At 48.0% G+C, this 22,431-nt stretch overlaps 1 protein-coding gene across 3 annotated transcripts; it reads right to left on the bottom strand.

The window, feature by feature from the left end:
• Window positions 1-2,216: 2,216 nt before the first annotated feature.
• fam120c (family with sequence similarity 120 member C) lies at window positions 2,217-22,323 on the bottom strand. Of its 3 annotated transcripts, XM_030355018.1 has the most exons (18): window positions 22,238-22,323; window positions 20,574-22,115; window positions 18,668-18,914; window positions 18,242-18,324; window positions 17,400-17,528; window positions 17,120-17,219; window positions 16,872-16,945; window positions 15,964-16,238; window positions 15,710-15,869; window positions 15,552-15,635; window positions 15,012-15,183; window positions 14,641-14,890; window positions 13,021-13,135; window positions 10,503-10,712; window positions 9,997-10,264; window positions 8,849-8,984; window positions 8,642-8,705; window positions 2,217-7,939 (listed from the first exon to the last, which is right to left on the bottom strand). In XM_030355018.1, the coding sequence occupies exons 2-18, from the start codon at window positions 21,081-21,083 to the stop codon at window positions 7,682-7,684; spliced, it is 3,135 nt and encodes a 1,044-aa protein (XP_030210878.1). In that variant the 5' UTR covers window positions 21,084-22,115; window positions 22,238-22,323; the 3' UTR covers window positions 2,217-7,681. The 3 variants fall into 3 exon arrangements, with proteins under 3 accessions (XP_030210878.1, XP_030210802.1, XP_030210959.1); XM_030354942.1 differs by having other exon boundaries at window positions 20,574-22,293; XM_030355099.1 differs by having other exon boundaries at window positions 10,024-10,264; window positions 20,574-22,293.
• Between the last annotated feature and the right edge of the window lie 108 nt (window positions 22,324-22,431).

Here is a 22,431-nt window from a genome sequence, read left to right as displayed (position 1 = left end):
TTAGTTGAAAAAAAAAAAACTATTCAAATGACTTGCTTTAACCAAATAATACATAGGAAAGCCCAAGATCAATACTTGTCAGTGTTTAATTAAACGGATCCTTCATGAGAATAGCCTTATTGACCGCACTAGAACAATGTAGTACAAGTAGTACCTTATCTGCATGGTCAGCAGACAGATGAGGAATGGATACATGTATGTGCAAAGAACACAAATCAATAAAGGATGTAAAGTGCTACCATGTGGAAGGCAGTAAGTTGTATAGTTGCATCTCCTAAATGGGGCGGTGATATCCCACACCCCACAACAACACAACTTACTACCTCACCACAGTGCAGAGAAGACAAACACAGGGGAGTGCTGAACAAAACGAATGGAATCAGAATCTCGGGGAAGACCCAGGACTAGGAGGAGGTATTACATCTCAACACTGGCCTGGGAACGCCTCAGGATCCCCGGGTCAGAGCTGGTCAATGTGGAAGTCTGGGGCCCCCTGCTAGAGCTGCTGCCCCCACGACCCGACCCCGGACGAGTGGTTTGAAGATAAGAATCAGAATCCCAAGGATTCTCCTCCTAAATGAGGAGTCTCTTCGGCGCATCCCTCTCAGCTGGTTGCTTAGCTTACAAGTGAACACACAAAGCGGTTGACCAGGATCAAACGAGAACTTAATAAATCAATGAACACCATTGGAGTCACTGTTGTCCTGCTGGCGACGTTTGGTAGCCGTGAGAAAGACAGTAGACTGTATAGTTATCTCCCAGATCTGGTGTGATCCTAAAACTATACAAACTACTACCTCAGCCCACAGCTCCCACTCTGCTCCTCCAGTGTCTTCACTCACTCACCCTGAGTGGAACGTTTTTATGAACACCCAACATGTGCTATTGCATTGCGTCCTTTCGTTGTCTGTTTATTGAAGCCATCATCAACGGGCAGCATCGGGCTCAGGAGGTAGAACGGGTTGGCTGGTAGCCGGAAGGTTGCTAGTTAGATTGTCGAGTGTGCTTGTAATCGGCTCCTGAGAATCGAAGTGTCCCTGAGCAAGACGCCTAACTGCTCCTCACGAGCTGGCTGTCGCCCTGCGTGGTTGACTCCGGCCTCAGTGTGTGAATGTGTGGGTGAATGCTAGGCAATATTGTAAATCACTTTGAGTGGCCACTGGTTAGAAAAGCGCTGTACAAATGAAGTCCATTTACCATCCACTCACTGCAGCAGGACTCGACCGTCCGCCGGACCTCAGGACCCCTCAGCGCCGTCTGATGCTGAACAAACCCTCCACCTGACCAAACAATCAATCATGGTTACGTAGTGGCACATCTTCTCCCTCACCATTTGTCACATCACCGAACTAAGGTGCAGTTCAATGTGACAAATAGCTGTCAGCGTACAAGTCCTAGTGCCCCTTATTTATTTTATTTAATATATATACATTATATATATGACCCAACTCATCCCAGCATGCCAGTTTCTACCGATGGGCGCTGACATGAAGCCCGGGCTCAGCTAACCCGCTCAATGGAGTAGCACCCAGCTCTAAGCTATTGTCGGCTAACGCCTTCTCCCACCTACAGCGTTTATTTTGAGGTAATTTACGTCCATCATACAACACAAATTGGCATACCTAGAAGCATTACTCATGCAAGGAACACTGGGCTGCCCGTCTATGCTTACCCTGCAGCCCCGAGATGCCGCTGAGCCCAGTAGCATAGCTAGCTGACAGCTAGGTCTGAGCCCAGTAGCATAGCTAGCTGACAGCTAGGTCAGAGCTAGCTTGACAGCTAGGTCTGAGCCCAGTAGCAGAGCTAGCTGACAGCTAGGGTAGGTGGAATTGGCGCGACCTCGAGCTTTAAGTATTATCCTGAAAACGTACCTCAGAATAAAGGTTTTGGGTATGCTCTGACCAGTGTCGTTAGTAACCACACTCAATTATTTCCCCAACGAGGCACCGTGGCGGATGCTTCTTCAGCGTACCCCCTCCCCAGGTGGCTCCCCGTATCATGCTCGCCATCTTTCCTGTAGAAGCGGGTGTGAACTCCAGTGTTGAAACATCTCGAGATTTAGCCAGTTCTCAAGCGCGCCGACAACGAGAACTTGACGCAGCCGTCACCGCGCCACTGATGAAAAGCATGCAACCCATCAAACTATGGTCTTTAAAAATACTTAGATTTAATAAAGACACTATCTTCGTGGTCAATGTCACAGAAAACAAAGCTCATTAAAAGTCAACAAGTCCATTTTTACTAAAAGAATAAATTTTATTTCAGCACTGTAAGTCATTTCCCAACCAGTACAAACCCGACTGCCATCCTTGTCTCTTTCTGAGCCATCCCCCCCTCTCTGTGAGATCAGACCACCAACAGCCAGACGAATAATAAAAATAAAAAAAAGCTTCCTTCTTTCTTGCCTCTCTTCAAACAGTCTGGTGCTTCCATAATGCTAACAATGATGACAAATTATACCAACCATAATCATAACAGCGATAATGATAATAATCCTATAATAATATGAATAATTTCTTAAACCCTTTTTGCTGCAGAGCACAGGTAAATTTAGGTGGCCCTAGTTATTTAAGTATATGAATTGAAGGCGTGATACACATTACAACAGATGGCTCACAATGATCAACTTGAGACCCAAAGGAGGACAAAATTAGGTTGGGGTTGGTCGATTTGAGAGGGCGCAGAAGTATAGGGAGACAGACAGTATCGGGAGATTGCTAAAATGGGCAATTTGTGAGACGGCACAGAAAATGACAGTTACAACGTCCTAGAGTGGAACTGAACAGTGTTGCCTCTTCTCAAATTGAATGCCATACTTTGTACTTTTCTGGGACATTTGGCTCTCTTCACTCTTCTTGTAGCTCTGGTAAAAAGTGTCCCTTCAGATCAGACCGAGGAGGCCTTTATGCTATCGGGGCAGTGACACTGGTCCTGGGAGCCAGCACCAAGCTGCTCCCTCCGCCATTGGCCCGTTTCCCTCTGCCTAGAAGGAAGGTCTCACACATTCATATTGATGTTAATGTAAGGTGGGACCTGAGGAAAATGTGTTCTGCAAAATGGAATGCCAGGTCACTGGTAAAAAAAAAAGTGACCTGGTATTCCAGATCATCTCCTCAGATGAATATCAAAATATAGTTCATAGGTTTCCGTTTTCCAGCTTTGAGATCAATAGGACTGCTAAAAGACGGCAATCTTTAATTTGGTATAATGTCCGCCAATTTTGTAACCTCAACTGCATTCCAATCCCGAACAGCGAGGACGATGGCGTAGTCTAAGTGCTGAATGCTACAAAAAGAAACATAAAGAAGTATAGGGAGGAACATTTTCTGTTACAAATGCAAGGAATTTTGTTTAAGATCTAATGTCAACTTTTACAGAGATTCCCACAGCTCTCAAGACCGTTCACTGAAGACCGTACCAATGAGTGTGGGCAGAGAAGAGAAAGATGTGTTTTACCAAAATCCTCACTAATCACCGATCGTTATCTTGGACATCACTCACATGCAGTGCAACTGGTCTTTGTCGTGTAATAAATTTGTGGCAAATTAAAACTCTCCTACCCTACACAATCCACAAAAACTTTCTCATGTCCACTGTCTTGTCTGTTTCCATTATATAATTTTAAAAAACAATGTCTGGAGGGCAAACCGTCTGTCAGGTATGATGGGTAGGGGGAGGTGCTATACTTTGGTACTCAGGTGTTCAGATGGGATGTGTAGCTGGTATGTACAAGGGCACACAATTCAGCTTTGAGAATGGGTTGACCATGAAATTGCTATAAGGGATAATATGAGAATCAAACATAGTGTGCAGACATCGATTTTCAATTCAAACGGGCAATACTTACGCACATAATAGCGGTGAGGTGGTCTAAAGATGCCATACAAAATACAGTTAAGGAAAATCGCAATCGTTACAGTTCAAATCTCTAGGTTGGCTAAGCGTATTTCAGTACTAACTGAAGCAATGGTAGGATTAGAAGATGTAATAACATTAAAAATAGTAAGAAAACACGTTTACACAATTGAATAAAACAGTTTAGATTTTTTTTCCTTTTTTTCAGACTGGCTAGATACATATAGAAACTGATTATCAATGTTAATATAACCTTTACCGTTAGTTGGGTTGATTAAGGGGCGGGGCAGCCCAAAGAGAAAGAAAACAGCCAATAGAAATGGTCCTAGGGCTAGAGGACGGGCAGAGAGAGGGAGAAGACGTGGAGACATGGTATAGGTTTGAGAAGAGGGTTTGTGAATTGAGTGTGACTGCAATTTAAATCAGTAACCGTGTGTGCCTATGTGAGACTATTTGAACGGTGTAATCTATGGGGGAAAGACTGAAGAGAAAAGGGGACGTTTGGTATTAAAAAAAACTGGGTAGAAATGAGGAAGGGGAGATAAGAAAAGGGGGGCGTGGTGAGAAGGTTTTAGGATTACAAGCATAAAAAAAAAATCACTGATCAAATAGCTAGATCCCTAAAATGAGGACTAAAAAGGGACACTACGTCATGTATTGAATCGATTTTTAAATCCATACTAGCTAGTGTGTAACTTAGGGTATAACATCTATGCATTGTGTATTTTGTATATTGAATGTATGATAATGTGTTGGTGTGTGCGTGCGTGTGTGTGTATGTGATGGTACCACTTTCACTAACTGCGTTACCAAGTAATCGGATGAACAGAAAGTTTCTCCACTGGGAACAAAAACTGCTCTCACTTCAGCATCAAAGGAGAACGTACCCCATTTCAACCAGATCTGTGAACGTTAAGCTGTGTGTCTGTGTGATGTCCTATGTGTGTGAGTGTGAGTTTGTGCGGATGCGTATGTGTGTAATTCTGTCCTCTGGCGAGCGAGTCACAAGCGGGAATCGTCAACCAGAAGATCTGGCTCGCACAGGAAAACAAGTCGTCTCCTAGTGTGTATCGTTGGAAAACACATACTTGTACTAATCTCAAAATGTTGAAAGCAGTCAAGTACATGACTCATAGTATTTCTAGACAGTTCTTTGGCTAGTTTTGATATATTCTCTAGCCTTGTATTCCTTGATTCAGAGTTCTCTATAGATTCAGACGCAGTGGCCTGCGCATCATCTAAGAACATCTCATCATCTATGATCAATCCCTACCATGAACGGCTACGATATTTGAAACCTTGGATTTCATTTGGTGTTGGTGAAAGAAACGGAGACCGGCCTAGCCCTGCAAGGACAGCCAGCCTCCGCCATAGCTGGTTCACCAGCCTGTCACTATAGCGGTTGTGTTGTATAACGGAGGATGTCGGACGTGACTACTGAAATAAATACAACACCCAAAACTGTTTCATCGACTAGAATGGTTCAAGAAAAAGGTTGCACTACCATCTGCTCATGGAGGTTGATAACGGACCAATGGAAGTGGATTAGGGAACAGTCTCAAACAAAACAGCTGCAATTACACCCCCCCACCTCCCCATTACACTCCTGCTGCATAAGCATCCAGGGATCTACGGATGGATCTAAACCCTTTTGATGCAGAAGTGATGGGCCATCCTTAGAGGTTCTGCAACTGGGCTGCTGGTCGAGAATCAACCCAGACAGTTGTATTAGAAATGTATGAAGACCTTTAAGGAGGACTATTCTCCACAAAACAATGCAAGTGAAACCTTTTTCCTCAAGACCCCAGGCTATGCAGGGTGAGTAATCGATAAGCTATTGATTTTGAGTTGTGCATTCTTTAAACACGGTGTCTTCCTTCCTTCAACAATGTCAGGGTTCTTTAGTCGATTTTGTGGAACTTGAGTGCGCAAGTCATCAAGACGGTAAGAAAATAAGGTGCTTCTTGTTGACTTGCCTATCGAGTTCATATTAATCCTTTTCTAATTGTCTGCATGTCTAAGCCAATATGTCAATCTACTGGTATTAATGTTGGAACACAGTACTACAAACAGCGGATTAGGTCAATATTTTGCCCGTCTGGTCAAACCTACTTTGGGGGACATATTTTATCCTCAACAAACATAAGTGCTCTGATAAAAGAATATATAATCTTAAAAGTCTCAGATTGAGCGGAGGAACAGAGGTGAGCACGTGGCCCTCCTTGCGGTCATGTGACACACATCCCGACCGCTGAAGTCCTGACTCAAGAGGCTGAGACACACAAGAAGGGATGGCCTTCCTGCCAATCTCAAGTGACACACCGAGCGCTGCTGTGCAATGGCTCTCGGTATCAGCCTATCACCAGGGCAACATCCACCATCAGAGGTTTAGTATCGCATGCCAGCTACTGGCCTGGTAAGTAAGAACATTTGGGCTCTTCTTTGTCTGTAACTTAAAGCAATCCGTGTTTACTCTTCATGCCGAGTCTCAGGGTTGATTGCAAAGTATTAATCGGTTATTTTGTGGACATGCAAGCTAGTTTTGCCTAGCATCACATTTCATCTGCTATCTGGATAGCAGGATTATAACGTTGGCCTTGATTCCAGAAGGTGCCTTAGAGTTTTAGGAATATTTCTCTCAACTGGTAGAGGACTGTCCAGTGTGGCTGTGTGATATATATATATGTATATATATATATGCATTTTATTTTTTTACAACAAAGGGCTCCTTCCTTGGAGACCACTCTGTTCACATTCGACATCTCTCCAATAGATCTCTACCTTAACATGTAGGTCTACTAGTAATGGTTTATCATGTAGGAGACATCCCTCGGACATCATTTCAGGGCTGATTCAATAATAAGTGCTCTCTGTTGGGAGATACAATCAAAGCTTTTTTTCTAAGTAGGGCAAAGGGCAGGTTAAACGTAGTAATGCACTATTTTGGGGGATAAGGTGAAGACCTTTCGTACTTCTGGGCTTAAGGTGCATACATTTGTCAGGTCCTTCTGCACTACTAAGCGCTAGGCTATGCTACATTGGTCAATGTAAAGTACAATACCAGTACAATGATGGCGCAGAAGTGCTAAAGTAATAAAGCCAATTGATCTAAAAGGGCGAAGTAGTTAGCTGGCATGCTAGCAATCTATGTGTTCAGCGGTGTGGCGAACCCCTCACAGGGTGTCCAGCAGTGAGGGTTAGGATGAGGCATGTCAACAGCACGTGGGTTTGTTGAGGTCAAGACCTTCTTTTAAACCTCCAGTTCATATTCAGAGTGAGACTCTAAACAAGCATAGGACAGACCGTTGTGGTATTTGATAAACTCCCAGCGCATCTAAAAACCCAACAAGCCGAGATGCTGTCGTCATCGAGACCAAAGCCAATCACAGTCACCGTCGCCACGAAAGCCTAAAACACCTGTGTGTGCAAACACAGTGGGATCACTCAAATAAAATCCAAATGAATACCGGAACCCCTGGTACACAGGGGCCGGTCATCGATAGGGCCAGTGTGTGAAGGGTCACGGGTCTTTAAGCAGGGTGGGGCTGGTGGACATTGGGGAGTATATCTTGAAGGGGTGTATAGGTTCATGGCTAACACCGGTTTAGGAAACAATGTAAAAGCACATGAGAAACTGAAGTGGGGACAGCCAAGGGCTCCGAGCCGTCACGCAGGGCAGGCGAGGAGCGGGAGAGAGGCTTCCTCCTCCTCCTCCTCCTCTGGGTGCGGGCGGCGAGCGGGTAGGTAACATAGGTCTACAAAACAGGGAAAGGCAGTCGAACACACGTCACTCCCCACAGAACCAGTGCATCCTGGGAGGGCGCCGTCACTCTTCCTTCTGTAGTGCACCGTCTGACGGGCAGTTTTCAAGGCAACAGGGGGCCTCCACCTCCACCCCCTCTGTATGGTTGTCTCTGCTGGCTAAGGCACATGGGGTTGGCTGGGCCAGGGGGGCCAGGTCCAAGGGCTGACCAGTGGCAGAGGCTGATGGGCTGCCGTTCAGCTGCTGGGTGGCCACCTCTGGGGTAAAGTCTGCCTCCTCAGAGGGCTTTAGGGGACCGCCTGCTGGAGGAGACGAGGACGTCTGGAGGGGACAGAGACAGAGAGGAGGGTCAGAGACAGACAGAGAGGAGGGTCAGAGACAGACAGAGAGGAGGGTCAGAGACAGACAGAGAGGAGGGTCAGAGACAGACAGAGAGGAGGGTCAGAGACAGACAGAGAGGAGGGTCAGAGACAGAGAGGAGGGTCAGAGACAGACAGAGAGGAGGGTCAGAGACAGACAGAGAGGAGGGTCAGAGACAGACAGAGAGGAGGGTCAGAGTCAGACAGAGAGAAGGGTCAGAGACAGACAGAGAGGAGGGTCAGAGACAGACAGAGAGGAGGGTCAGAGACAGACAGAGAGGAGGGTCAGAGACAGAGAGGAGGGTCTGAGACAGACAGAGAGGAGGGTCAGAGACAGACAGAGAGGAGGGTCAGAGACAGACAGAGAGGAGGGTCAGAGACAGACAGAGAGGAGGGTCAGAGACAGACAGAGGAGGGTCAGAGACAGACACAGAGGAGGGTCAGAGACAGACAGAGAGGAGGGTCAGAGACAGAGACAGCGGAGGAAGGAAATGCCTTTCATACAACAGAACTGAAATCTTGGGGCTCCACATCAGAGTGAATAACTTGAATTGTAAACCAACTACTGAACTAATGGCCCCCCTCAAGGCCCATCCACGGCGATGGCAGTGTCAATCAAGGCAACAATCAAGAGGGTAGGAGTAGTGGGGCTAGACTTCTTCACCTGTGGTCTATTGGCAGTAGGTTTTTTTCCTCCCCGTAGTTTTGCTGGAACCTCCTTTCCCCGTCTGTGGTGAATGGGTATTGAGGACCAAAACATGTCAGTGAGTACATCTGAAAAAGTACCAACCGATGTGAAGGGCATCAGAAGATCACTGAAAGCATAAACAATAAACGCTCAGAAAATAACCGTGGGGATGTTGGAACCTACCCTTTGCCTGCTCCGACAGACACCACCTGCATGTTGAACCCCCCTCTCCCACGGATTGGTTTGTTCCCCGCCCATTGACCCACCACCATGCCGGCTATCTCCAACTTCCCTCCTTGGGGGGGGATGGACTGAAGACCTGTAGCGAACAACACAGCAGCACTCAGGAAATTAAACTCAGGTTAAGAACTTTGGATGAATGCAGACAATTATATATTTGAAAGCCTACATAACTCTTGAAAGGACTTAAATTCCTAGAGCGGTTACTCGATGCATTAGCCGAGGTTCATACAGATTCTAATCAACCCGTTTCCCGTTTGGGATCAATAAACACGTTTAATCTCTCCATTCTTGTTGCACTTTTGTGAATACGCAGAATCATATTCAGTCGGTGACCAACGTCATCCTGTTACGGCATTGATACTTTAGCACGGGTTCTAAAAGGTACGGCCACACTGAACGCATTTTGCGCGTAACCTGCCGCTTGATCATCGTGTGTCACAAAAATGGTTCACGCGCATACGCAGCTAGATGAGCCCGCCCAAAACGTATTTTCCCCCGCTACTTTTCTTTTGCTCCACAAACACGGCTGAGGTCACCATCATCGCTGCGCTGTATTTGTTGCGGGAGTTCGAGGAGAGTAGGAAACCCAAACGCCGCTGTGTTTGGGTGCATGACATCCTCTTTAGGCGCTCACAGCTGGGTGAGTTTCACCACCTCCTCCAGGAACTCCGCCTGGATGACGGCCGGTTCCAGCGGTATATTAGATTGACTGGGGCCATGTTCGATGACCTGCTAGGCACTGGTTGGTCAGGACACTACAGGCGCTCCACATCAGCTGCGGAGCGCCTGTCCTCCGTCTCTCTGCCAGTGACGTCGGGTCAAGCTCAACGCTGATTGGCTATCGCGGCTAAGCGTCACGCGTAGGAGTGTAAAAAGCATTACATTTTTGAACTCCGCGCGTAGGTGCGTTGGGCGCGTTAATTAGGTGCATAAAACGCGTCTAACGCGCTGCTTTAGCGCGTGTAACGCGTCTAACACGCTGCTTTAGCGCGTGTAACGCATTTACGCTCCTACACCAATGCTTCCCTATGCGAAAATGCAGATTTTCTACACTTCTAACGGGCATCACGCGTTTAGTGTGGCCGTACCTTTAGACCCAGGGAGCCAGTGTGTACCTGGGAAGGCTCTGGGCCGGTGCTGTGCGGGGTGGTGGGGGTGGTGAGGGTGGTGGTGCGGGGGCATGTTGCCCATCGGGCGGGGCGGGTAGAGGGGTGGAATGGGGTAGAAGGGGGGGACCATGGTGGGCGGCAGGAAGGCGGGGGGTGGGAGGGGAGGAGGAGGTGGGGGGGGCCGCGACAGGTTGATGCCCTCCAGGATGGCCTGACGCATCTTGTCCACCCTGGACACCAACTCCTCCTGCAGGACGAGCATGAAGCATCAGCAGCCTGACCCACCCAGGGCAGAACACACACACCCACCCACACACACACACACGCGCACGCATGCCTGCATGTATATAGCAAAGAAGAATAAATAACTATATAAATATTTAAGTATTTTATCTCTCCTTGTGAGCCATCCTTTGCAACTAGCGAGTGACCAATAAGGGCAAGCCGTGTGATAGTAAAGGAACAACACACACACACGGTCTTACCTGGCCCTCACACATGTCCAGCAGAGCAGCTCTGTCGCGGGCGGCCCGAGCCAGTTTGCTCTGGAAAAGTTTGCCGTCGAAGAAGCCCCACGGGCAGCAGTGTTCCCACGGCAACGGCTGGCCACACACATCATTGACAAAGAGCGCTGTGTCAACGCCCGCCATGAACAGAGAGGCCAGTTGTACCCCGCGGGCGTCCACCTTCTCCACCTAGAGCCACAACAGAAAGAAGTTACACTACGGACCTGGAGAGAAGGTCAGCTTCAGCTTCATTACCAACAGCAAAAGAGAATCAGAACAGCACACCCGTCCACAGGTATTGGCCCTATCCCAGAATAAGTTTGAGCTCAGGTTTCTGGGAGAGTAACACTATGAATCCCAATCACAGAAGGTCAACGACTGTCCTCTGAGGAGCAGGAGCAATGTTCTGCTTTTGTCCACAACGGTTAATCCACAAGCTTGTTAAATGTACATTTTCTCAAATTATTTACAACAATACATGAAGCTAGACTTGCTAGCGGGATCTTTACAAATCCCAATGCTGCCAAATTCAGACATGAATTTATTATGATTACATTAATTTATTGTTGTGCACCAGACCTGCTTGCATGCATGACAATGCCGTTTGCTTTACATCAGAAACCCATCATAACAAGTATATTTCTTGTTATGAAGGCAAAGAAAAGCATTAGTTGCTATCTGAGTGAGTGCGCAATGACCACCTGTTGTTGGAAGTCACTGGAGAGAGCAGCTTTAAGGTAGTAAATGCTGGTATGCATCATATTGTGGTTATTCATTTCCAAGTCGAACAATACATTCCAAGTCCGACAGAAAAGGTCAGAAACAACTGTGTTACAACAGAACATCTGATCCAGCAGTCCTACTGTGTTATAGCAGAACTTCTGATCCAGCAGTCCTACTGTGTTATAGCAGAACTTCTGATCCAGCAGTCCTACTATGTTATAGCAGAACTTCTGGGGAGAGTTGGCGCATGGACTGGGTTGATAACCAGGAACTGGAAGGGACGGAGTTACATTTACATTTAGGGGATTCCATTCATTCACACACCGACGGTGGAATTATTGAAATGAATGAAGATCCCCAATATTCTTATTTATTGAGATGTGTTGATAAACGTTGATGGTCGGCTCCCATGTTACATGACGCCAAGCATGGCCCAAAGAGACCTTGCAGAGATGCAATCAACATAAAATGCTGTGTAAAATTGCTGGGTTTGATTGACCTCTGAAATCTAGCGATAGTGAAAATTAGTTCAATTTAGTTTAATATTAGATTTCAAGGTCTGCTTGAGATTAAGGGTCAGGAAAATGTAAAACCAATGGGTGAACACGATTTAATATAGGCCTTCCCTAATGTAAAGGTTTGCTATATTCAGTTTCTCCATCCTCTATCGATGTCATACTGGCCCTACGCCACATCTCTCTCTGAAGCATGCAGCCTGTTCCTTCTGAGTCCTTCAGTGTTGGGCTGCTTTAATAGAGCCGACACAACACTGAACACATCTAGGCAATGCACACATCAACTTCATTTATATACCACGGAAAAATAAATAAAAGAGAAAGAAACTGCAGACTAGTACTTAATTTATCTTAAACAACGTCAAAATGATTTGTGATCTAGTCTACCCCCTCACCAAATAAAGGGCACAAAGGATTTAGTCCATTAGAATATAGTATGATACTGATCTTAACTTGGACTAGAGGCAGTGACAGACGTTTCCTGAGAGTCCGCGGTGTAAGGAAACTAAGCATTTCATCAGTTAGTCAAAGATCAAGAAAAACAGTCAAATGGAGTTAGTTCCAATATAGCCGACTAGAAACTAAAAAGACACACCTGGAAACGCTGACTTCCCACGCAATCACATCATAGTAGGGTTGATCACAACAAAATGTGTAGCAATTTGGTCCCGTTTTATTTATTGATCTGGGCGTCCTTCGAGGTTCAACCACGGCAGTGCAGCCCGTGTGCCTGGTACAGAGTTCGTCAGGCTTCAGCGGTCAGGTTAAAACCAGATAGCATTTGCTTGTTTTGCACTCGATCATCAGTGTGGTCCCAAGTCTCTTTATCGGGTCAGCACAATCCATACGACTGAGTCTGTGGGGGGGACGTACAGCGTTTGGCCTGCGGATGGGGCTGAGGAGTCATGTTTGGAGCACTCCGGATCTGGACGGGTCGATTGGGTCTGATCGCGGGCACCTGCACGCAATCAGACCTGCTAGGGAGGGTGTAGCAGTACGTGGTACCGCTGTGGCACGCTGATGTTATTGACTGACACGCCGTTATTATTTACTACGATTAAAACCGCCTTTTGCAAAGCACAACCCTGACTCCATCCACTCTGTACAAAGGAACTGTTGCAGAGTACATTCGACGATGATCGGGGATTGATCCTTTCAATTCAGACTTGGTCACCCCGGCCCCAGCCCTCACACCGGGGGGGAGAGGCTGCCGTGAGTCCCTACACCCCAGCCCTCACAACACGAGGAGGGGCTCCTACCTTGAGCTCCTGCAGCTGGTCCGGTTCGTACAGCTGGTTGGAGACCGCCTGGGCCAGGAAGGCGTCCAGCTCATGTCTCTGCAGGATGCGCCCCCCAGGCCACTGCATCATATACCTGCAAGGGAATCAGCACGTCAACCCCTGAGCCTCAAGGCATGTGGAGGTTCCCCGAGGTAGAGCATGGGCTAGGGTGTAGGAAGTACATGTTTTGTAGGTGGTGGAGTTGAGAAAATAATTGGGCTAATTTATAAGGTTTACACAGGAAGTCGGTGGATAGCTATGGTTATTGTATGGTCAATGTATTATTATTTATTATTAATGTATATAATGTTATAAATTAGAAAAACGTTACTGTAAAGGGAAGGGTTTGGAACAACTTCAAGACAGGGGTCCAAATGACACACAATTTGGGGATTTGATTGCATAAAAAGGTAAAGCCATAATCGATAGATGCAAAACATTTAGGAGACATTAGATCGATCACAAGTCTGCTCAGAAGGTTCCAGGAATAGTAGGGGCTAGATATCCTGGTAACGGATACAACTAGGACCGCAAGCCGTAAGGAAAGGTATTCACAGCCCATACAACACCGGCCCTCTCCGGCCTCAGCCACCGTTGAAGGAGAGGGCTCTCCGTGTCTACGCACAGCACTTTACGGAGGACTATAAATCCACCTTTACCCTGCTGTCGAGCCCCCTTCCTCGTCACGGATGACCCCGACATCATGGTTTCTTTTTCAGATGCCGTATCATCACGTGCTGCTTCCGTGCCGCGCCATTTCTCTTTTGCAAAGATTGCAACTAACACACTTTTAGTTTTATGCATTGTAAAGTGCTCCCACACTTTGGACGATTTCGGTTGAAAAAAAGAATTCCGCCTCCGCAATGTTTAATGTCCATTGTCCAACATACTCACACTATAGCGGGCGGAAAGCTTCGCTGTCGGCGCGCATGAAGCATGGAGCTGTCTGCTTCGGGTTCTGTAAACAGTTGCGCCTACGAGTGACTTATTAATCACGTGACTCAACGAATCGATTGCCAAACCAAACTCATTGCCAAAGCTTTTAGCAATCGATTTCATCGATTCGTTGTTGCATCCCTAGATGAATCTACAAAAAGCAATACGGCACAAAATATTTCAGAAAACGTTGAATTGCTTCACTTGTTGAAAGCAATGTGTATGGCTTTCCATCCGCATATCTTAAATACCACGTGCAGCGTGTGAACACAACGGATTGTGGGCATTTTGTCTCGTTGAGGACCCATTGATGCATCCTTGAAAAAGTGTTAACATTGGAATAGTGCTTGTTGGCGTTTTATGACGTAGCGTCCTTAAAAGGGTGGCCGTTGAGCATACTTCCTTCACATTGGGAAACAGTCTCTATGAAGTCTGTCCCCGAGTGACTCGTGGGAAGTATTGGTTTGACATTTTGTATTTGTGTTATTGTGCCCCCTACAGGCGAATTGGTGACAAGTGTTTAATGGAGCAGCAGGTTCAGCGGGCCCTACCTCAGAAGCAGGTGGAGGGGGGGCCCTAACTGAGCAGCAGGTGCAACGGGGACCCTAACTGAGCAGCAAGGGACGGGGCCCCTACATGAGCAGCAGGGGGAGGGGGGCCTACCTGAGCACGCAGCACATGAGCAGCAGGTGTTGCGGCACCTGAGCCGGGTTGAGCAGGGCCGGGCAGTCGGAGCGCAGGCAGGCCAGGAAGGCCCTGGTCCTCCGGGAGCGGTCCTCGCTGGCGCGGCCCAGCCACAGCCTCCGCAGGTTGGGGCAGGTCCACTCCCGGAAGCACATGGCCGGGACCAGCTCCGGGGTGAGGGCAGACTTGGCCTTGCCGCTGCTCCACTCCTTCACGATCACTGGGGGCACTGGGGAGTGGCACACGGGACCAATGAGTACATCTCATTCATTTTACCGACTGAACCACAGCAGGAACGTTAAATCCATACGCACCCCCCCCCCATCCCGTCCCTCCCCAGCGACCCTCACCCTCCACAGGCCCCCTCTTGCGCATGGCCAGCCTCTCCAGGCGCCGGTGGGTCTCCGCCAGGCTGAAGAGGACCCCGTAGGAGTACTGCCGGGCGGCCCGGAACAGCAGGGAGGCGGGCGGCAGCTCAGCGTTGCACTCATCCTCTATGCACACTGGCATCTTCATCTCTCCCTGAGGAGGAGGAAGAGGAGGGAGGGAGGGGGACAGGTAGATTCTGATTTACTTGAGCTTGCATGGGACAGCCTCGGCCTGTTTGCATGTGGGGCGACCGGAGAGGAGCTGCGACTAAGGCAGGGGGGGGGAAAACACAGCTAGGAGACGCAGCCGCACCTCCCAGCTGTACCGGTGCCCTCGAATGTGGATCAAGAAAAAAAAGCATGCAATGGTTCTAACTCTCCTTTACGGAAACGCTGAATAACAGAGGCTAAACAACACTGTTTACTGCTGCTGAAGTAATGATTGGGAACATTCTGAAAAAGGATGATCCATAATATTCTATTCAGAAGCAAAGTAGTCAGAAATAGGACATGTTTCTGTACCTTGGTCAGTATGTGGAAAATCTGGGGGTACATTAGCCCTCTGCGATGTCTGTGCTCAGCAACACGAAGTACCTCCGCACTGACCTGTAAAACAACGCGTCAGTCAACATCCACGTCCACACAAACATCCACCCACCCGCACCCGCACCCACACCCACCTGAGGCAAAGGGGGTGTGGTTATGTCCATGTGACTCCTTGTTGCCATAGACAACAGTGACGGAATGTTCGAACCACTCCCATTGCCATGGGAATTGTCTCCAGGGGCTGAACCTCCTCTGGAAGGATCCTCCCATCTTGAAGATTTGTCCGTCAAATGGCTGTGGAGAGAACGGAGTGAAACAGCACCAGTGAGTATTGAATGAAGTCTACAAAATGACAGAAAAATTGAATTTCCTATTTGCTTTTTCGTACTTAGCGTTGGTGTCGTTGGGTTCGTCTCCATCGGAGGAGGTAGAGGGAGAGGGGGAGGGGACAGACTGGGCTCCGGCATGGTGATTGGGTAATCTGCCGCCCCCCTGGGTGGAATCGTAGGGAGCCGACCAATCAGCGAAAGGCATCTTCCCCGTTAGTGAATCGTTACAGTCCTGCATGAGAGGCGGTTGGCCCTGGAATACAAGGTTGGAGCCAGGTCCGTATGGAGCGTTTTGAAAGGGTGGCTTCAACCCTGGAACCTGGGGGGGAGGAAACTGTAGCAGAGAGGGGGCGTGTCTTAACAAGAGGAGAACACGGGCCAAAGTGATTCAGTGTCTTGAGTGCAGTTGAAAGCAAAGGGAAGGTCCTGTTACAAGTTACACTGAGCCCCGCTCTCCCCGCTATAAATGTTTCAAAAAGCACACGTTAAGGCAAGCCCACACCGGACCGAAAATCGGCGTCGGTGAGAAAATCGGCGCCGGTGACACAAGTCTATTTGGTGTGGTTGCTCAAATCGGCCACGATGATTGGTGGAGGGCTAGCAGCTTGACTAGCGAATCAGTGAAGCTCGGAAGTGAGGATGGTAAACATACCAAATAAACAGTGTAATCGAAGAAGAGGACCTGCTACTTCTGGTTTTCGTGTTTTTTTGGCCCACAATACAGATTAGCGCCGCCTGTTGTTTTGGAGAAATTACATCTTGCGCAAGCTTGGAACGTACGGCGTCGGCTGTAATCCCGTAGGTGTGTACCGCTCATGTCGGTGTTCGAGTGGGCCAGATTAAATAGCCCGACTTAATTTACCGGCACGAATCGGCGAGTTGGTCCGGTGTGGTTGCCTTTACAGTCGAGTAAGCTGATTTACAGTCACAACACAAGAAGATAGAAGGATTGGGAGTGGATTCGAACCTGGTTCTTTCCAGGTTGCATGGGTCCCATGTGACCAGGTGGTCCACCAAATGGATTGGGTCCAAAGCCAGGTACTGAACACGCAACAACATAATAAACAAAGTTAATTTAGCACACAACCTCAGATTTAGATGTTGGAAAATCAAGGGTCGCCGGGAGGTAAGGCCTCACCCTGCACTCACAGACCCCTCCTACAACATGTTCCTCACACTCTTCTCGCGCCTTTAACAAAAGGGAGCGCTACTTACAAATGAAGGAGGGCCCCATGTTGAGTGTTCGTGGTTTGGAGGCAGCAGAGAAATACTCCACAGCTTTCTTAAAGCGCTCCACCTTGTCCTCCATGCGAGACTGCAGGAGGGAAAGACATGGATTAACCCACAGCCAAGGTGTGGCTTCATGGCGCAGAAGCCCATCGATTTATACGAGCTGCTGGTCCGAGACAACACCACAACAAATCCACACTTATGCATTCGGCACATCAGTAATGGCCGAGGTTGGATCACCCGCCCCTGTGTGTTGGCGTCTTACCTGGGACTGCTTGAAGACGTCCCTGGCGATGGCATCCAGGTTGCCGAGGTCTTTGATGGAGGAGACGTACTCTGACACAGCTTTGATCACCACCTCGCAGGGCGGCAGCACCAGCTGATGAGCCCGCACCTGCAGCAAGGGGGAGAATATCAACCACTTGCCTTTGCTGATTAGTTTCAGTTGATTAGTCTTCAGAATATCACAGAGTAGATTAGGTTCTTTATAAAGAAGTGAATAAATAATACCATTTAGCCAAATAACGCCCCAAAGAAGTGCCCTTGTTTGTTTCAATTTCAACAGAAATTCTAATTCTGTTCAGGGTTATCAAGGAGTACTTTAAGCATCAGTCAATTAGGTTCCATGTCATCCATAGCAAACTCGCGTCATTTCAGTCTATATATTTGCTTCTACTCCTTCAAGCCGTTTAATTGAGGGAGTCTGTTCCCCTGCCTGGTTTCCAAATACCATGCGCTCAGCTCATGTGGACCAGCCAGTGAGGCATTACTGTACACTGACCTAACGGAGCATTTCAGACTTTGAGCAAGTACGGGGGTGGTAACTTAGTCTCTGGGTGAACACGACAATCCAGTGTCTTTCCAAGAAGGACTTTTATAAGCTGACTTTGAGATGATTTCCTGACAAGATATGCATTAGTGTGTAGTGGAGAAATAAATACAATTAATAACACACTTTACATCAACACAATGACCTCAAAGTGCGTCAATGCACATGTGAAAGAATATTTTACATACACATCCCGGTGATATGCCATCACCCCTTTACATGAAAGGCCTCTGCAATGGCTTTTCTGGTGGCATTAGTCCTCACGCCGTGCTATGTACCTTGAGAGAAGCCAGTGGGTGTTCTGGTCCCAGCAGGCTCCAGTGGAAGGCAGCGAGGTCCTCGTCAGGCAGAATGTGATTCCCTACAGGAAACACAAACCGCTTTCTCAAATGTTTGCTGTGTCAACAAAGGAAGGCAGACATCTCAGAGGACGGCCCAACGTGTGCTAGCTAAGGATATTATCTCTAAACAACCATGCTTGACCGTCCATGGAGATGCAAGTACTGGTCAGTAAAGGATATGTCCTGATGGGTTAAGTTACTTCATGTTTTATCTCAGGTCTGCACTGAGCCAGAACATTGACTCGTGTTATAAGTGAGGGTATAGCTAGCAAGATGGTGGACTCAAAATGCAGAGCTTACTTTCAGAACCTGGAATGTCTATCTCCGGTGTTTGTATAGGTGTGTGTGCACAGCTGCCCGTACCCAGTAGTGCAGCGAAGCAGGGCAGGTGCTGCGTCTTCAGACCCAGCTGCCTGGCTGCCTCAGACAGTAGGTACTGATGTGTGGTGAGGTTCTTGCCGTTCCAACTCAGTTTGAGCGCGTGGGATGAGAAGTAAGCGGGCACATTGCAGAGGGCGAACTCAGAGTCCTGAGCTATGAGGCCAGCAAAGCCAAAGTCCCTGTAGAGAGACAGCACCTCCTGGTGGTGATCCTCCAGCGTCTGGACGACCTGTCGACGGAGAGGGGAAAGAGCTACTGGTCTGCACCGGGAGGAGCTCACATCTTATTGAGGAAGAGGGGACACGACCCTCAACAGGAGGTTGATATCAGAAATATACTGATGTCATGTGTGCATATGAGCCCACCGCCATTTTTTACTTAAATAAACACTATTTAATAAGGACAATTGTAAAGTTGACAACTGAATATTGTATGCAATTAGAAATATTAGTATTTTATTACTATTGCTATAAACTATTTATAGTAGTACATAATATAGTAAACGACTCTGTGTAATGTCAGTATAAGGCGCCAAGATAGTGGCATCAAATGATAGACACTATCTATATATCTCTGTATATCTTTGCATGTAAACGGGATATATAGATATGAAAGTAAATATTAGAACATGATATTGCGATGACAATAGCTGCTAAGCAACAACATTCTGTCCATCAGGCGATCATTTGTGTTGTTGAAACAGCATCATGTCTGCATGTTAACAAGGCCTCCTAAAATACCAGTCCTTGGTCAACATCATGTCTCACACACACATATCAAATTAAGTAATGGCTGGTGAATTGTAATATTTATATTCGAATCCATTAACTATACATCAAACTAAATAAGTATATTCTGTCATAAAGGTCTTATATACGAGTTGGTGGCCTACCTGACAAATTGTAGAATAACTCTTATTCTGTACAATGAATGCATATATATCAGACTAGAAAAACTCGATTTCACCCAGGAGCCTTTACATGACGGTCCCTGAAGTAAAGGGGCCTTTAGGAAAGGTTCAGCTAGAGAGGCGAGATATACGACATTGTAGGAATGTGATAAAGGCATTTCTGGGAACCCTGGCAAAGGGTGCACTGAACCATGGTAACATAATGAATAATATGGCTTAACCACCGCAGGAGGCAAGAAGTGCATTTCATGCAATTTTAAACCGAATTTCTCATGTGAATAACCGATCGATATCCCCTTTGGAAATACTAGGCTAGGAATAATCACTTGTTTCTAAAGCCGTGGAACAGATTCGAGGCTAAGTGGCTGCACAAGGAGCCATTTCACAAAGACATTACTAATTATAGCAATGTATGGGTCAATTATGTCTGCCAATCCATTTGTTTATTATCGTAATCTAACTAAATAATCTAAAATGTTATATAAAGAAACATTTTCTTTTTACAAAATTTAAAACAATTTCCATTTAAAATGGACCCAACATTATGAACCGGCCATTACAAATAAGTGTAATCGACCAGCAGTCTATTAATAGTCCCCTACTCAGCAGCGAAACAATGTGTAAGGTTCAGTGGGTTCATGTTATGTAATGTATATGCTGTGCTGCACAATACACATACCTACTCCCTGAGAATCACCACGCTGAGAGGCGGACCAGCCAGTAGCTGGTCCTTATATACGAGACTATGGCAATTAAACAGCCTCTATAAAAGCAGTCAACTAATGCACGTAGAGTATTTGGACTGCTGATGCTCCCCCACTTGGGACATGTGATTAAATTGACCTATAACATTGATTATAAATTGCCATTTAAATGATCAACTTTCAATATGAAGCCATTTATTTATTTCATAGTGAATTGGCTGATGAGTCGTGCGACGCAGCGATATATCCAAAGAACCAGGGCCGAGGTACTCACCCGCACTCGGAAGCGGAACATGGCGAGGCGGACACAGTGGCTGAGGCAGGCCGGGGGCAGGAACCAGGCCCGGGGAGGCGGGGTGGCCTTGCTGCCGACGTGGTTGACTATGAGCTGGGCCGTCTGCCGCTGGCCCTGAGCTCGCCGCGCCCACTCGGGCCAGCGCTCCTTTCCGAGGGTGCCGTTGAACACCACGACGAGCTCCAGGCCCCCCTGGTACAGACAGGCCTGTGAGAGAGCGGCCAGGTAGCCCAGCATGGCGTTCCACTCCCCCCCGCACACCCAGTCCGTCTGGTAGCCGCCGTACAGGCGCTGCAGGCCGGAGTCCGCGTCGATTAGGATCCTGGCTGGCGGAGGCGGGGGAGGCATGGGCCCTGGATGGTGTGGGTGGTGGTGATGGTGATGAGGGGGCTGGCGGCCCACGGTACGGGCCAGCTTTAGGAGGTCCACCGGGACCGCGGCCCCGGGGCATCGCTTCTCTAGATACTCCTGGAAACCCTGCACTCCCATGACGGTGTTGTTCAGCCGGTGTGTGTGGCCGGGAGGCGGCTCCGGGTGGGTTCTGTACGCCGTGGTGGTGGTGTGATGGTCGGCTAGCTGTGCACTGGGGGCCAGCTAACCAGTCTCTGGGGGAGTGGATGAGGAGGAAACCAGCTAACCAGTCCCTAGGGTAGTGGATCAGGATGTAACCTGCTAACCAGTCTCTAGGGAAGTGGATCAGGAGGTAACCTGCTAACCAGTCTCTAGTGTAGTGAACCAGGAGGTAACCTGCTAACCAGTCTTTAGTGTAGTGGAACAAGAGTTAACCTGCTCAACAACTAGGTTAACTAGGTAACCGGCGGATCAGAGGGCCAAAGGTTTGACCACGCACACTTGTGAATGAATGTATTAGACTTGACACTGATTTAAAAAGGCCTGATACTAGTCTGAGATGTGGTACTGTTGGCCTAGGTCCGGTGGGCCTGTGTCCTGTGTCCTGGAGGACTCTAGTCCATCCCAGAGTTGATCTGGTAGATCGCCAGCAGCAAGGCCAGTCCAGCTAGCTACAGCTAGAAAAGTTTACAGCTCGCCCAGCCCCGTAGCTTGTCATCTAGATAACGGGAGGCCAAATAGATCAGCAACTACAGTTGCCAACACCAACAAGATCGTTGACGTGACAACTAAATAGCATATGTTTTAAGAAATACTCCTAATAAAACCCTTTAGATTGAACACCAGACGGAAAACTACGCATTAGTTAGCCGAAATGTTAGCTCTGGCTGCTAACCGCACGGACTGATGACAGCTAAACTAGTTGATATCAATGTGGCGAAATGGAGCCGATTCCGCGTTTTTATGCGTATTTGTCGCTTGTTTTTTCTCGTGGAGGTGTAGTGGAGTATCGGATGAACCCGAACCAGGCCGCAGGAGCCCGACACGGTGGCGGCGGTACGAGGCTAACTCTCCCGCTAGCGGCTAGCTGCTGTCCCGGCGTGATGGACGCGTCCTCTCGGGGAGACGGGGAGACAGGTCCGGGGGGGAGACAGGGCCGGGGACACGACGCTGGACGGGGTGGATGAAGAAAGAAAAGAAAAACAACGAAAATAAAATAAAAATAAAAGCCCGATGGTGCCTCCCTCGCTTTCTTCCACACTCACGACTTCATGTTGCGGAGGGGAACATACTTCCAAGCGACATCAGCCATCTTGCGCCTTCCTCGCGGACAGCAGAGTGGGAGGGAGGGGAGGGAGGGGAGAGAGAGAGAGAGGGGAGGGAGGGGAGAGAGAGAGAGGAGGGGAGGGGAGGGGAGGGGAGGGGAGGGGAGGGAGGGGAGAGAGAGAGAGAGAGAGAGAGAGAGAGAGAGAGAGAGAGAGAGAGA

This window comes from Gadus morhua, chromosome 1 (genome assembly GCF_902167405.1).
Source record: "Gadus morhua chromosome 1, gadMor3.0, whole genome shotgun sequence".
NCBI lineage: Eukaryota > Metazoa > Chordata > Actinopteri > Gadiformes > Gadidae > Gadus > Gadus morhua.
The sequence above is the reverse complement of the archived record's forward strand: the minus strand, read 5'-3'. Positions and strand labels throughout refer to the sequence as shown.